Source organism: Perognathus longimembris, chromosome 3 (genome assembly GCF_023159225.1).
Source record: "Perognathus longimembris pacificus isolate PPM17 chromosome 3, ASM2315922v1, whole genome shotgun sequence".
Taxonomy (NCBI): Eukaryota; Metazoa; Chordata; class Mammalia; order Rodentia; family Heteromyidae; genus Perognathus; species Perognathus longimembris.
In genome coordinates this window covers 117,092,086-117,107,896 of record NC_063163.1, presented here as the reverse complement: position 1 = coordinate 117,107,896, position 15,811 = coordinate 117,092,086, and the positions used below count along the sequence as shown (strand labels likewise).

General features: G+C 46.9%; 1 protein-coding gene and 1 long non-coding RNA gene across 3 annotated transcripts in view; one reads left to right on the top strand and one right to left on the bottom strand.

The window, feature by feature from the left end:
• Positions 1-1,763: 1,763 nt before the first annotated feature.
• On the top strand, positions 1,764-14,955 carry Mpzl2 (myelin protein zero like 2). Of its 2 annotated transcripts, none has more exons than XM_048343924.1 (6): positions 1,764-1,938; positions 2,880-3,046; positions 3,208-3,418; positions 5,564-5,711; positions 10,558-10,631; positions 13,221-14,955. In XM_048343924.1, the coding sequence occupies exons 1-5, from the start codon at positions 1,881-1,883 to the stop codon at positions 10,619-10,621; spliced, it is 648 nt and encodes a 215-aa protein (XP_048199881.1). In that variant the 5' UTR covers positions 1,764-1,880; the 3' UTR covers positions 10,622-10,631; positions 13,221-14,955. The 2 variants fall into 2 exon arrangements, with proteins under 2 accessions (XP_048199881.1, XP_048199882.1); XM_048343925.1 differs by having other exon boundaries at positions 13,130-14,955.
• Positions 10,090-15,811, bottom strand: part of LOC125349617 — a 6,114-nt gene continuing 392 nt past the window's right edge. The window contains exons 2-3 of the long non-coding RNA XR_007210545.1: positions 12,061-12,076; positions 10,090-10,148 (exon numbers count right to left, since the gene is read on the bottom strand). This is a non-coding gene — a long non-coding RNA (uncharacterized LOC125349617). The remainder of the gene's footprint in view (positions 10,149-12,060; positions 12,077-15,811) is intronic.

Here is a 15,811-nt window from a genome sequence, read left to right as displayed (position 1 = left end):
GAGGTGCATTTCTCTGGAAAGTTGAAAGATTAAGTTTCCTTTATTTTTTCTTCTTCTAGGTTTCTGGAGTGGATCTCCTATTCACCTACCTATCAGAAATGTATATTCTCTCTCTCTTAGGAGATGTTTGCACTTAGGGCCTTATCCTGCAAGACATGTTCTAGAGGAACTGCACCACCTGAGTCACAGTAGATAAGGTTTCACAAACTTTTCTACCCAGGCTGGCTTTGAACCATTAGCCTCCTTCCAAGCTATAGGTACAGAGTGAGCCCTAGATGCCCAGCTCATCTTCCTTTCTCCCCTCTTTCCTTCCTTTCTCTTTCTTAATGTGCTGCTGGGGACTGAATGCAAAGTTGCTAGACAGGTGCCGTACCGCTCGAACCCTCCAGCCCCAGAAAGATGATCTTATCATCATCTTAAAGGTTCCCTGAACATCCCAATGTTCTGAATTTAGGTTGCACAGAGAGTCCTAGAAATGGACAGACGAGCCACTCTTTTTCCAGAAACACTCATCACGATACGTTCATCCTAGCACGTAGCAGACTTCCCTTTGAGGCAGCTTCTAAGGGCTTCTCACAGAACTGGTTTCTGCTGGTGTCAACCTGGTTTTGCGCCATCATCTTTCTTGCCGTTCTTTTTCAATTTCATAACTTTCTTCTCTCTTGGTGGAATGTGTTTCTTTAAACTGTTTTGGGGTGTGTGTGTGTGTGTGTGTGTGTGTGTGTGTGTGTGTGTGTGTGTGTGTGTAGTGCAGATTGAACCCGGGGCCTTCTACATTCCAGACATGTACTTTTACTACTGAACCACACCCCCAGCCTGCTCTTTTATTCTTCTACTCCGCCCGGCCCTTGCTCTGCCTCCTGGCCGCTTCTCTGTTCCAGGGTTCAGCTACGACACGTTGATGAACCGCTGGAGAGGTGATCAGGGCCGGTCAGTCACGTCTGGGGGCTCCTCCCTGCTCTGTGTGTTCAGTCACCCTTCCCCTCCTCCCGTCCCGCTTCGAGCCAGGCCTCTCCCCAGCCGCCCGCTTTCTCATTTAAATCCTCAAAGAGCAGGCTGCCCTAGAAATGGCCGGTGAGCGGCGAGGCCCAGCAGAGGCGTCGTGGGAGCCACCGGAAGGCGCCCGTTCGGGATCCCCTGCCGTCCACGTCGGCAGGTGTTTTCTGGGGAGAGAGGACGACCCTTGAGGGTCGGGCCAGGTCTGGCTTCACCCCCCCGGGTGTCCGGTCCCGGAGCTCCTCGCTGTGGGAGGCGTCTGGGGACCTGTGCTGGGGGTGGGCGGGGAAGGTCGCTGGAGCACCGGTTGCCGTCGGTGGGTTCCGGCTGGGTCTTGGGGAAAATCCACCTAGCGCCGGGCTAGCGGCGGGAGGCTCGGGTCCCGAGGAACTCACAGTCCGGCAGGGATTTTCCGGGCGGAGCTTCGGGGCTGGGGCTCGACGGTCAGTACCCAGCCCTGGCCCCCGGCGTCGGCCAGGCGGTGCCTCCGCCCCCCCGCCCCCCCCCCCCCCGCAGCCCGCGACCTCGGGGCTGGCGCCTCCTCCTCTGGCCGGGGACCGTGGGGCGCAGCAGCTCCGGAGAGGCTGGAGTGGGGACCTTTGTGCAGACCTGCGGGGAGGGCGGGCGGAGGCGGGAGGGTGGGAGGGCCGGGGCGGGGGTGGGGAGGGCGCCGGGAGCCCGGGAAGCCCCACCTTTCATTCCAGCGCCGAGCACCGGGCCGCCCGGGCGAGTCACGGCCCCGCGCGGCGTCCCCCCCCCCCCCCCGCCCGCCCCTCGCCGAGCGACCCGACCTCTCCCCGGCCCGGCCCGGCCTCGGCCTCGGCGGGGTGCGGGAGCCCCGTCCCCCCCAGTCCGGTCTCGGGAGCCAGGGCCGGGTTTCCCTCATGTGCGGCCCGGGCCCTCCGCGGGCGGCGCTGCTCCTCCTGGGCTGGCGGCTCTCAGGTAAGCGCGCGCAGGTGGGCGCCCCGCCGCCCCGCCGCCCCGCCGCCCCGCCGCCCCGCCGCCGCTCCGCCCCGCGCGCCCCGCGCGCCCCGCCGCCCCGCCGCCCCGCCGCCGCTCCGCCCCGCGCGCCCCGCCGCCCCGCCGCCCCGGCCGCCCCGCCGCCCCGCCGCCCCGCCGCCCCGCCGCCCGCGCGCCCCGCCGCCCCGCCGCCCCGCCGCCCCGCCGCCCCGCCGCCCCGCCCCGCGCGCCCCGCGCGCCCCGCCGCCCCGCCGCCGCTCCGCCCCGCGCGCCCCGCGCGCCCCGCCGCCCCGCCGCCCCGCCGCCCGCGCGCCCCGCCGCCCCGCCGCCCCGCCGCCCCGCCGCCCCGCCCCGCGCGCCCCGCGCGCCCCGCCGCCCCGCCGCCGCTCCGCCCCGCGCGCCCCGCGCGCCCCGCCGCCCCGCCGCCGCTCCGCCCCGCGCGCCCCGCGCGCCCCGCCGCCCCGCCGCCCCGGCCGCCCCGCCGCCCCGCCGCCCCGCCGCCCCGCCGCCCGCGCGCCCCGCCGCCCCGCCGCCCCGCCGCCCCGCCGCCCCGCCGCCCCGCCCCGCGCGCCCGGCCCTCGGGTCCCCGGGGGCTCCGCGGCGGGACCGTGCGGGGGGCTGGCGCCTGGGGCTCCGGCTCCGGGCTCGGCGACACCCGGGGCCCCACGCGTGTCCCTGCCGCGCGAGCACGCCGCGGGCGGGCCGGCACGGGTGGGACCCGGCTCCGCGGGCGCCGCCGGGGGTGTGGGAAGCCCGCCCGCCCGCCCGCCTCACCTGGACGCTCGCCGCGGCCGCTGGGCGGGGCTGGGGGCCGGGTGGGCGCGCGGGGTGGGGGGCGCGCGGGGGGGGGGCGGCGGCCTGGCGTCCCCGCCCCGCGGCTCGGCTCAGCCCCGGCCTCTCCCCCCCCCCCCCCCACCCCGCAGCGCTCTGGGCCGCGGCGGCCGTGGAGATCTACACGTCGGGGGCGCTGGAGGCCGTCAACGGCACGGACCTGCGGCTGAAATGCACCTTCTCCAGCTTCGCCCCCGTGGGCGACGCCCTGACCGTCACGTGGAACTTCCGCCCGCGGGACGGGGGGCCCGAGCAGTTCGTGAGTAGATCTCGGGGCGGGGGAGGGAGCCGGTCTCCGCGGCCCTCCGGCGGGGACGCGCGCCGTCGTGGGGTGGGGAAGCCCGGGCGCGCCCCGGGGGAAGGGTCCCGCGCCGTCCCGGTGGCCGCCCTCGAGGACACCGCCACGCCTCTTCTCCCCAGGTGTTCTACTACCACGTGGACCCCTTCAAACCCATGAGCGGGCGGTTCAAGGACCGGGTGGTCTGGGACGGCAACCTCGACCGGTATGACGTCTCTATCATCCTGTGGAAGCTGCAGTTCGATGACAATGGGACGTACACCTGCCAGGTGAAGAACCCACCGGATGTGGATGGGCTGGTGGGGACGATCCGGCTCAGTGTGGTGCAGACGGGTAGGTCACGCAGGGTCAACGAGAGGCGGGGCGGGGCCGCGCGGGAGCTGGGAGACGCGAGAGGGGCAGAGGTAGCCGGAGGGCCGAGCCTGGTGCTTCGGAGCTGGGGACCAAAGAGGGGGACTGGAGAGCCCTGGCATAGAAAGAGCAGGGCTTTGTCTCGTTGTGGAAAGAAACAGAAAGGAGAGGGAAGGGATCCGGGGAATCTGTTACAAAAACAGCATTGAGCTCCTCCAAGAGAGAGAGAGAGAGAGGAAGCAACTCTTATAAAAGACTAACAATTGGTCTGTTCATTCTCTCCTTCACCTGCTCTGGGCAGGCAGGGTCTCAAGTGCTTCACAAGGACTATCCCATTTAACCCCATGCCACCCCAAGGGCAGACACAAATAGTGGCAACGAATGTTTACCAAGCACTTCCCACCGTGTCCGCACCTTACGGGACACACTTTATTCTGCACTGAGAGCTTCACTCGGTTGTATCTCTTGTTTTTCTCGTTTCACTAACAATATACACGAATGATCTTTTAAAATAAGAACTTGAGGGATGGATATTGTTTTTCTCTGTCTCATACAGGAGGAATCTGAGGCTTCGAGAAAGTTTAAAAGTTAGTTATGCCAAAACAGGATCCTGCTATGGACTTGAATTTGTAATCCTCCTATCTCAGCCTCCCAAGTGCTGGGTGGTGTGTACTCTTAACCACTACACAGTATTACCACTCCAAACGTTAACGCCTGTAAAATGGCAGGCATGTCCCCCTCCTTTCATTCTTAGTACAGTTGGAAACAGTCCTTCAAGTCCCTACCAATAGAAAGCAGTACGACCTAGAGAAGTGATTGAAATTCTGAAAATAATGTACTTTCAGCCTCAATTTCTGTTAATGAACATGGTAGACAAGAATTGAATAGTTTTTTTTTGAATAGTTCTTAAGCATACTGCAATCACTACTTCTTGAGAATCTATTGAAAACCTGTGCCCCCATTTCCCACAAAAAGTGGAGGTATGCACAATGAGACATGGAGTGGTATACAGGATCACAGATCATCTCAATTCTCTATCCTCCTCACAGTCTGGCGTTGTAGCCTAGGCTGACTTTGAACGTGTGATCCTCCTGCCTCTGCCTCCCAAGTGCTGGTTTTGTGAGTGTACGCACACCTGGCTTCTCTCCATCCTTGGGGAGATTCCAGGCTGGAAACGCCTAGGCTTGACATGCTCTAATATCTTTTCTGGCTCTGAGTGTTCATTGAATTGCAACTCAGAAATCAAATTAAAGGATAGAAGCAGATTTTATAGACCGGAGTTGCTGCTTTACTTGATTAATTTCCTAAGGAACAAGGGCTCCTTGAAAATAATTTTTGTTTTGCTTTCCTTGTCTGTCACAGTGCCTGAAAAACAGTAGGCCCTTAATAAATCTGAATAAATGACTGACTGACAGAAGTGGGATGTAGGGAGAAATGACCTGGGCAGTAGGTCTGACTTGGTTAGTAATAACGTTGAACTGCCTTCTGGGCAGTTCATCCGACTCACTGGTTCTCTAAATTTTAGCATCGTCTTGGTTACCTAAAGCCATGTTGAAACATAGGCTGGCTGCTGGCCCCATTCAAAATACAGTAGGGCTGGGGCCTGAGAATTTTCATTTCCAAGTTTTCAAGTACTACTCCTGCTGCTACACCTAGGGTTATGCTTTAAGATCCACCACAGCCGCGGTTTTGTGGAGCTATTGTGGAGTTTACAAGGTAATATGATATTTTATACATAGAGGCAGGAAAAAGGAAGGTTTCATTTAATGATGTAATGTATGCTATTATGCTTTTAGATTTCAATGTAGTTGTGTGTGTGTGTGTGTGTGTGTGTGTGTGTATACACCAGTCCTGGGCCTTGAACTCAGAGCCTGGATGCTGTCCTTGAGCTTCCTTTGCTTAAGGCTGGCACTCTACCACTTGAGCCATGGCTCCACTTCTGGCTTTTTTTGGCAGTTAATTGGAGACGGAAGTCTCATGGACTTTCCTGTCCAGGCTGGATTTGAAGATGATCCTCAGGTCTCAGCCTCCTGAGTAGGATTACGGGCGTGAGCCACCAGTGCCTGGCCATCATACTTCTTTTTAGAAGCCTAAGTTGATCACCTGATCTTTTTTCCCCCCATACAGTGACCTTCTCTGAGATCTATTTCCTGGCTCTGGCCATTGGCTGTGCCTGTGCGCTGATGATCATAATAGTAATCTCGGTCGTCCTCTTCCAGCACTTCCGGAAAAAGCGACGGGCTGAAAGAGCTCATAAAGTGATGGAGATAAAATCGTAAGGCTGGGCACTGATGGGAATGCTTTCTAACATTTCTTAGATTGACTCTTGGTATTTTGTGATGGGACCAAATTGTTGAACATGTGTTTTCCCTTTGAGTAAATCCTATGTGAAAGAATGCTATTTCACAGGACAGATAAATTAAGGAGTGAATAGTCGCTTTGCAAAAGGTCTTTTAATTTTGCAAAAGATTTCAATGTAAACTTTCTTTACAATGTGGGATTTGATGCTTTAAAATCTGCTTGTCAAGTTTTTCTAATATCCTTACTTTTAAAGTGAAGCACCCATTTCTAATAGGAAGTCAGCAGGGTGGCTAAGAACTAGTGATTTGCTAAGCCGATAGTAGGTGCTCAATAAGCATTTCTAAATTTAGATAAACTTACATACCATAGAATTCACAGTTGTGCAACAACTTTCAGGTGTTAACCTTTAACCTGCTCACTTATCTAACATCCCCTGCCGTCCCAAGAAACTGCATTTCTTTTAGCTATTTACTCCCTATTCTCCCCTCAGCAGCCTGACATTTGCTTATCTATGGGAGTTTGCCTACCCTGGACATTTCCTGATACTAGAATCATAAAATATGTAGCCTATTATATCCTGCTTCTTTCATTTTTATTAATATATATATAGTTTATTTTAGAATATAATATATATTACTACTTCAACAATACTTTTTTTTTGGTGCCAGCCTAGGGCTTGAACTCAGGGCTTAGGCACTCTCCTTATGCTTCTTTTGTTCAAGGTTAGTGCTTTACCACTTGAGCCACAGCTCTACTTCTAGCTTTTTATTCTTTGTAGTTTATTGGAGATAAGAGTCTCAAGGACTTCCCTGCCTGAGCTGTTTTCAAATTGTCTTCCTCAGATCTCAGCCTCCTGAGTAGCTAGGATTACAAGTGTGAAACACCGGTGCCTGGCTCATTAATACGTTTAATGGCTGTATAATCTTCCAGTGTAATGAGTATACTTACTATGTTTTATTTTTCTATTTGTCAATTGATGGGCATTTGGAGCCCTCCCCATCCCTGTTTCTCTTTGGCTATTTGACTAATGCTGCTATGAACATTGACCTGCGAGTTTTTGTGTGGACATTTTTCAGTTCTACAAATGAATGGAGTTTTTGAGTTTTCTGGTAATTCTCATTTTTGGAGGAATGATAGCCAGATTGCTTCTCCAAGCAGTTATATTTTACATTCCTGTCAGCAATGTATGGGATTTCTAATTTCTCCCTACTCTCAGTAACCCTGGTTATTGTCTTTAAATTTTGTTTTATTACAGCCATCTAGTGGACATGAAGTAGCATCTCACTAAAGTTTTAATTTGCATTTTCATAATGATGTATGATGTTGAGCTTCATGTTTGTGGCCCTCTGTATAGCTTATCTGAAGAACTATTTAGTCTGCCCACCTTATAACTGGGTTGGTTAATGTGTTTTTCTTGTTCAGTTGAGTTTCTTAAAAAAAAATATATATATATATATATTTAAAATTTTTATTGTCAACTGATTAGCTGAGCAGTTAGTCTCATACGTTAGGCATTGGATACATTTCTTGTACTGCTTGTTACCTCCTCCCTCATTCCCCCCTTCCCCTTAAGGTATATTTTTGATACCAATCCTTGATCAAATATATATGATTTGTAATTGTTTTCCCCATTCTGCTTTTGTTGTTGTTGTTCAATGTCCTTTAAGGCAGAAGTCTTATGTCTTGATGAAGTCCAACTTAATCTGTTCTTTCATTGCTGGCTCTTTTGTGCCTAATCCAATATCATGACTGTACATATTTTCTTCTAATAGGGTTATAAGTTTTAGTTATTACTGTGAGGGCCTTGATCCATTTTGAGCTGAATTATTAAGGTGTTACACATGGGGCTTACTGTTTCATAAGTCAAATAGTGAGTACACTGCTTTGTGGACAATGTCACTCCTCCTTTTGCTTTCTCCCAGGTTCTCCCTCCCATCCCTGCCTTGAGTTAGTTTTGTCTGTGGTTGAGGTAAGAGTTTCAAATCTTTCTTAAATGGAAAGGTTACTTCTTTTTCTGGGTATGTAGATGTGCTGGCACTATTTGTTTCTTTTCCTCAGTAAATATTTACTGACGTAAACGTAATCAATTTAAAGAGTTTAACAAATCAACCTCCCAAAGGATACTCCTAGAGGAGGAACCCAAAGGCACAGTGCCTCTGTGCCTCTGGCCATGCAAAATTGAAATGAACTCCAGGAAACAGAAACAAGGGGCCGGTTCCTCCTATGCATATTTTTACTATTTGCACTAATGCATAAAATCTCCATTTTTTTTTTAGAGCTCAAACACTTGAAAACCAGTCAGTCATCTTTCCTAATTATTACCCAACACCTAAATAATTCAGTATGGCTTATATGTCTTCACATAACTATTTTACTTCTCCTAGACTTTAGAAAACAAATTACTGGCGTTGAAGTAGGAAGAGATCTATCCATAGGACCAAATTAAAAACAAAAACAAACTTGTGAATGGGGACAGGAGAGAGAGAGAGAGACAGAGAGAAACAGAGAGAGAGACAGAGAGACAGAGAGACCAGAAAGAAATGTACTCCTTACTTATGTAACTGTAACCCCTCTATATTACCTTTTTTTTTTTTTTTTGCCAGTCCTGGGGCTTGAACTCAGGGTCTGAGCACTGTCCCTGGCTTCTTTTTGCTCAAGGCTATCACCATGCCAACTTGAGGGACAGCGCCGTTTCTGGCCTTTTCTATATATGTGGTGCTGAGGAATCAAACCTAGGGCTTCATGTACGCAAGGCAAGCACTCTTGCCACTAGGTCATATTCCCAGCCCTCTACATCACCTTTATAATAATGTCTTTAAAATTAAAAAAACCCTCAAAAAGCTAGAAAATTGAATCACAGGATACACAGGATCTTCATATTCTTGGCATATCAAATCAGTGTCTTGTTGCAACCCAGAGCTTTCACAACAGGTTATATTTAATTATCAAGTGACTGACAGATGTCAATTCACTAGGATTCTTTTTTTTTGGCCAGTCCTGGGGCTTGGACTCAGGGCCTGAGCACTGTCTCTGGCTTCTTTTTGCTCAAGGCTAGCACTCGGCCACTTGAGCCACAGCGCCACTTCTGGCATTTTTCTATATAGTGGTGCTGAGGAATCGAACCTAGGGCTTCATGTATACGAGGCAAGCACTCTTGCCACAAGGCCATATCCCCAGCCCCTCAATCTTGCATTTTCTGAAGGGTCCCCATCATTAGTTAAGCAGAAACTGCAGGTACATTGGAATGGCTTTCCTTTAGTTGGAGATCTCCAATTTGCCAGTTTTCATCTCTTCCACCTTAAGATCAACCCATCTCTGCCGTTCTGGGCTGGCATTTCTGGTCTGCTAGGAGGTGCCAGGGTTAGGGAGCTTGTTGCTGTGAACAAAGCTTCGAAAGAGGGCCGCCACGCTTTGTGAGAATTCTGAGAGGGGACGGTGAGGATGGTGGACCACCGATCCACGCGTGGAGCTGTCCCTCTGAGACATCTGCGAGGACGCCTGGGTCGAGGTTCGCAGCAGCGCTTCCGTGGGGTCCTCCAGAAGCCCTTGAATCTGTGAATATCTATTTTTAAGGACAGATCTCAAGTGTGCCAGATTTTTTTTTTTCTGCCCCAACACCACTCCGGATCCTAGCCTTAGGAAAGGCAGCATCTGCCGGCTGAGAGGTCTTCTCTCCTGGTGCTGAGGAGAGGGAGGCCGGTCCATGAGTGCAGAGTCAATCTCTGAGAGTCTGTTACTAAGGATGCTGAGGATTCTGGAAGAAGAGGAGTGGGCTCTGGTCTACTTGGGGCATTCTCTTCCTGGGCTATCAGAGCAGACTCTGGGGTCAGGCTTTGGTTGAAGGTGTCTGAGAGGTCCACTGGCAGCAGAGTTGTGCCCGAGAAGCTCAGGAAAATTATGCAGTCTTGAAAAAAGCCAAGACTCTGGAAACTTCAGCAATTTATGGCTAAGTCTAAAGTCTGAGAGCTCTTGTTTCCTCTTTACACTACCCAGATGAGCCTCATTAAGCAGTAGGTATTGGTATCAGTCTCATAAACTACTCAGAAGTCAGCCTGTTGTTGCTTTTATTTTCTTTTCTTCTTTGTTCATTTATCTGTCTTTGAGAAGTCAGGAGGGGGCACAGAAACAGGGACAAAGGGTGAACAAATGCAGTAGTGGTACTCACTAGATACTATGTTGAAAATGAACTGTACAACTTGTGAGTAGAGACAGGAGAGAAAACTGGGAGAAAGGGAAAGATGACACTGTCCCAAAATAAATGTATTTATTGCCTGATTTATGTAACTAACCCCTCTGTACATCACATTTACAATATTAATTTTAAAAGATGAGGGGAAAAAACAAAACTCACCCCGAGTTTGAATAGCATATAATCAATAAAGAAGTCTTCAAGTCAACACAAAACATTTTTCTGAAAAGGAGTAGAAATCAGAGTAGAGGGTGTCTTAAATCAGATCCTGGACATTTGGAAAAGCAAAGCTATTCAGATAGCAAAGACATGTCAAGGGTAAGTGTTACTAGTTATTGCCATGAGTGGTTTAGCTCTCTGTAAGGTTGGCTTTGCTCCCAGGTTTGTGAATTCTTACTAGGATGTGGGGAAAAATATTTTACCTGACATTTTTGTTCAATTTGCCCCCTATGGTTTTTTTTCTTTTTCTTTTTTTTTTTTTTTATTGGTTGTGGGGCTTGAAATTGGGCTCGGGCACTGTCCCTGAGCTCTTTTGCTCAAGGCTAGCACTCTATCACTTTGAGCCATAGAGCCACTTCTACTGCTTTTTTCTTGTCTGTTCATTTGACATTTGGGTTCTGTTTTGTTACAGAAAAGAAGAAGAAAAGCTCAACCAAGAACACAAGGTCTCTGTGTTTTTAGAAGATACAGACTAACATTGCTAGATGGTAAGGTTCACAAAGGGACTGATACCTTTCCTCTACTTTCTGACCAGTCTGGGCCATCTCCCAGATTAATTTATGTGGTGATGAGGTATTTCTTATATGAAGTTAAGAGGCACTGGTTAGGAGGTATCTTGTTAATAAAATAACCTCCTTTGCTATACTTTCTCCAAAGGATTAATAAGCTAGACTTTGCCATTAAAGCTGAGATAATTCTCAAGGTTTTAAAAGCTTTGGGGTTATACATATCACCAATAATAAACTTTTAATGTGTTAATCTTTTTTGGATGGGGACAGTATTAGGATTTGAACTTAGGGCCTCGAGCTTGCTAGACCTTCTACCACTTGAGCAACAGCCTTAGATCTCTTGGCAGTAATCTCCAGACACGATGTTTTACGCTTGGGCTTGCTTGGGTAAAGAGTATCCTTTTTAGGTGTCCCACAGATTGCAGTGACAAACACAAACCATTGAACCCAGCTTTTCATTAGTTGAAATGGGAATCTCATGAACTTTTCTACCAGGCTGGCCTCACACTATATCTTTCTAGCATCAGCCACCTGAGTAGCTAGGGTTAGAAGTGTGAGTGTAGCTATTGTGCCCAGCTTAAAAAAATTTTTTTTTTTTACATGAAGAGATTACTGTTTCTCAAAACAGCAAACCAATCATGACACCAAGAGAGCAAAATGGTAGAGGTGCATGGTGTTTTTGACAGGGGAATTTTTGTACTGTTTGGAATCAACTTCAATTCCTCATTCAGCTATTGTACTGTAAATCTAGTTTAAGTATGATAAAGTTGTCTTTCTAGTTTTCTGGTTTACCATGCTAAATGGAAAGATACAGTATTTTTCCTATGCTCAGAATTTCTCCCATCCTCTGAAGTACCTCTACTACATTTGATCTCTAGGTGTAAATACAAAATGAACTTTAGAACACTAGAATATTTTTGATATTAATAACTTTAATCTGTAAAATCTTGTTCTCTTAATTAAGAGGACTTATTAGTTAATAAGAGTCACATGTTAGGCTGGGAATGTGGCTTAGTGGTAGAGCACTTGCTTAACATGCATGAAGCCCTGGGTTCAATTCCTTAGTACCACATACACAGAAAAAGCTGAAGTGGTGCTGTGGCTCAAGTGGTAGAGTGCTAGCCTTGAGCAAAAGAAGCTCATGGACAGTGCCCAGGCCAAACCCCAGGGCTAGCAAAAAAAAAAAGTCACAATTTACAGGCTAAAGCTACAATTTAAGTTGTAAAACAGTATGAAGTGACTATATTATAAAAACAGAAAACCAAATCAAAATTTCTTACCAAAGATAATTGTTTAAAAATCAAGCAGATTCTTAACAAGTCAGGGTTACAGAAAATAAAGATGGGGCTGTTTCCCATGAAAAGTATCTTAAGCTAGGTGCATGGCTTAAGTTGTAGAACACTTACCTAGTAAGCCCAAGTTCTGGAAAGAAAGAGACATAATTAAATGCAATATGTGACCCCTGAATGGATGGATACAAGTTTGAATAAAGTAAATGTGAAAAAACCTGGATGGGCAATTGAGAAACTTAACTATGAAAATGTTGAATATGGACAGCACTAGGGAATTACTTTTGTGAGGTGTAAAATGGTATTGTGGTTACATAGGGAACGGTTTCTATTTAAAACAACAACAACAGGGGCTGGGGATATGGCCTACTGGCAAGAGTGCTTGCCTTGTATACTTGAAGCCCTGGGTTCGATTCCCCAGCACCATATACAGAAAATGGCCAGGAGTGGCGCTGTGACTCAAGTGGCCGAGTGCTAGCCTTGAGCAAAGAGAAGCCAGGGACAGTGCTCAGGCCCTGAGTCCAAGGCCCAGGACTGGCAGAAAAAACAAAACAAACAAACAAAAAAAACCACAGTGGAAGGCTGGGCATAGAGAAGCATGCCAGTAATCCTAGCATTTGGGCGGCTGAGGAAGGACTAATGCAAGGCCAGCATGGCCTATATTTAGTGAATGTGAGGTGAGTTTGGGTCTATAGGGGGACCTGTACTCAAAGAAACTAAACAAGCAACAGCAACATAAAAGCACCGTGAAATTGTAAGGATCAGTAATTTGTTTAAAAAACTTTAGCAGGAACAAAAATAATCCTTAAAAATTAGGGGATGGATGAATTTCATATATTGTCTTCTCTCCTTTTCTGTATGTTTGTTTTTTATTTACTGGGGGTGGGGTGTCAGGGAGGAGGCATGGAATGTATACAGGTGACTGAGCTGTGGATCATTCAAGTGTCCTTCCTAGACCCCCAGAGGCCATAAATAAAGGGCACTGAATATGAGAACCATGTGACAAGGATCAGAAATTTTTTAATTAAAAAACAGAGGGAGAACAAGCTTAAGAATATTTTCCTTTGGAAATGGAGAGTAGATTTGATAGTAGAATTGATTTAAGCATTGTAGTTCATACTGCCAAGTACTCCTCATGTAGTCTTCCCAGTTGTATAATCCATTTAAACTTCTGTTTTATATTTCAGGAAGCTGAAGAATTCCAACAACAAGGATCCAAACATTCCTTGAAGTTAATATTGCTTGAAGTTAATGGAAATTTTCTTTTGGCTTTTCCTGTTATGATCCGTCTTCCTACAATTTCTGCAGTGCATACCCACCTGATACGCAGTGTTCCCTTGCAGGAAGCATAGGGCTTTTTGAGCAAACATGACAAGACTCACACAGACTCATGAGAAACATTTTATTTAATTTAGAATGTGAATTGTTTTCCAAATGTTTCCTGATAGTTTGTAAACTAAGAAGCTAAGATTTTGCCTTTAAACACTCCTGGAGAATGACTTTGTGTGCACATGTATTCTGGTGTTGGAGGGGATAAAAGCCACTTGTTTGCAGTTTCCTTACACATATTGGTTTCTTTAGAGCAGCAATCCTGCTACTAAAATTAGTATTTACTCTTCTACCTCCTTAGACCTTTGATTAAAAGGTGAGCTGTGTCTCCCAGTTTTGATTGACAGTAAATCCAAAATTTAAACCACTAATTTTCAATGTATTCAATATATTTTGTTTTATTGAGTTTCTTTCAGTATTCCAGGTAGAAAGTCTTTTCTTTCTTTTATTTATTATTTTGTGGTGGTTGTTTGTCAATCCAAGGTTTACAATAGCACAAGGTTGACATTAGAAAAGGTATCAATAATCAATGGCAAATGTCACCTCAGGATGAATCACTCATCACCTTTTTTCTGTATTGGGAAAAATACAATGTAGGTTTACAATCTACAGTGTAGGTCTTTCAGACACAAGTAGTGACTGTAGCTTACTATGTCCCTACCATGTATGTATTTAATCTGCACTGAAGGAGTTGACTATATGCTCACTGCAGACTGGAATTATTTAGCAGTTTACTGGAAGGAGTGTGAACCAGTATGTTATAACTCAAAAAAATTTAAGGCTAGTGAAAAAAGACCAACTCCAAATGGTGAGTTTTGTCCAGCATTACACAAAGCTCTGAAGCTGGAAGAGATTTTTTTTTTCTTTTAGTTAAAATTTTATTTTGGTTGTAATTTATTTGCTTAAAGGATTAACAGTTTGGTATGGAGCAAAGAAACTGCAAAAATACTGTAACTGAGCGAAACTATTCTTTTGCCCATAAATTTGTAGAAATAGCAAACTTTATAAGTGGGCTTTGGAGAGATAAGTGCTTTCTTACAAGGGTCTATTTACCTGATGCCATTCCAAATTTAAGCTGTAGCAGCACTTGTTAAAAGAATAGAAAAGTTGAGAATCAAGATCCATCTGTACAGCCTGATGTTTTGGTTTCATTGACTGGGCTGCACACACATTTCTTTAACCAAATCTCACTATCCTTCCTATCAATATATTTTTAAAGATTATGTCTGAGGATGTTAGAAATTGATTTTTTCCAGTAGTATGTTTTAACTTTTGGTATAATTTACAGATGTACCACGACTCTGAAATCCATTCTATACCTGGCTTATTCTGTTTTTATACAGCCTCAAATCGCAAACTTTCACTGCTCAGTTTTGAGGCTAAAATATTACCTTTAATTCACATTTTTATATTTTTCTTCATAATTCAACCTGTGTAAATAGAACTGGGTATTTCTTCAAATAGATGATCTGCATATTCCATCAGTGTAACCGAAGTAGTGAAAACCTAATGGAGAATTTTTACAGCATTCCTGTAGCTGTTTATTGGCTAACTATTCAAGGTGATAATATGACCTTTGTTTAGTGTTTCGTTTTTAAAGGTCACTTTTGTATTGTAACTTATTTTTTATTATGCCTTAAACTGTGTAAATAAAATGTTAGCAATAAATAATTATTTGCTTATGTACACACCTGAAATTTTTATATAGCAGATAGCAGAAAAATGGGGGTATGTACCTTCAGTAAAACTTTCTTATTAGAGACCACCTGGGAGTCAATACTGGATTCTGCTGGATAAATGACAGTATATGGATTTCCATAGAATTTTCACAGTGCTTTGGGTAGATGGGAACTGAGCTTGAAGCTACCTAGATGGGAAACATTTTCAGTCTGACCTAGAACTTGAGCCTGTTGATGGTCCTGCCATCAGTGCTGAGATTACAGGCCTATACCGCCATGCCTGGCTCAGTTTGGGGATTCCTGAATGGTACCAACTACTAACATTCAGGTCTAGTAAAGGGCTGGCAGTTGAAAAACTGGAAAGTTGCAACACAAACCCCACTACCTTTACATCTTAATACATGCTGTAATGATTTGGACCATCATCATCGCTGTCAACAGTAATTTACTAAACACCCCATTCTGCCTACTGCAATCGCTACATTTAAAAGGAAAGGAACCAAAGAAACTTGAGGCACAAAAATATGTAGTAGGGGGCTGGGAATGTGGCTTAGTGGTAGAGTGCTTTGCCTAGCATGCATGAAGCCCTGGGCTCGATTCCTCAGCACCATATACACAGAAAAAAGCTGGAAGTGGCACTGTGGCTCAAGAGGTAGAGTGTTAGCCTTGAGCAAAAAGAAGCCAGGGACAGTGCTCAGGCCCTGAGTCCAACCCCCAGGACTATATATATATGTGTGTGTGTGTGTGTGTGTATGCATGTATACACACACACACAAACGCATATATATGTCTTAATGCATGTTATCTATTGGCTGAGTTCTCTATGAAACCCTACATTTATGGGACTCTTGGGAGCCCAC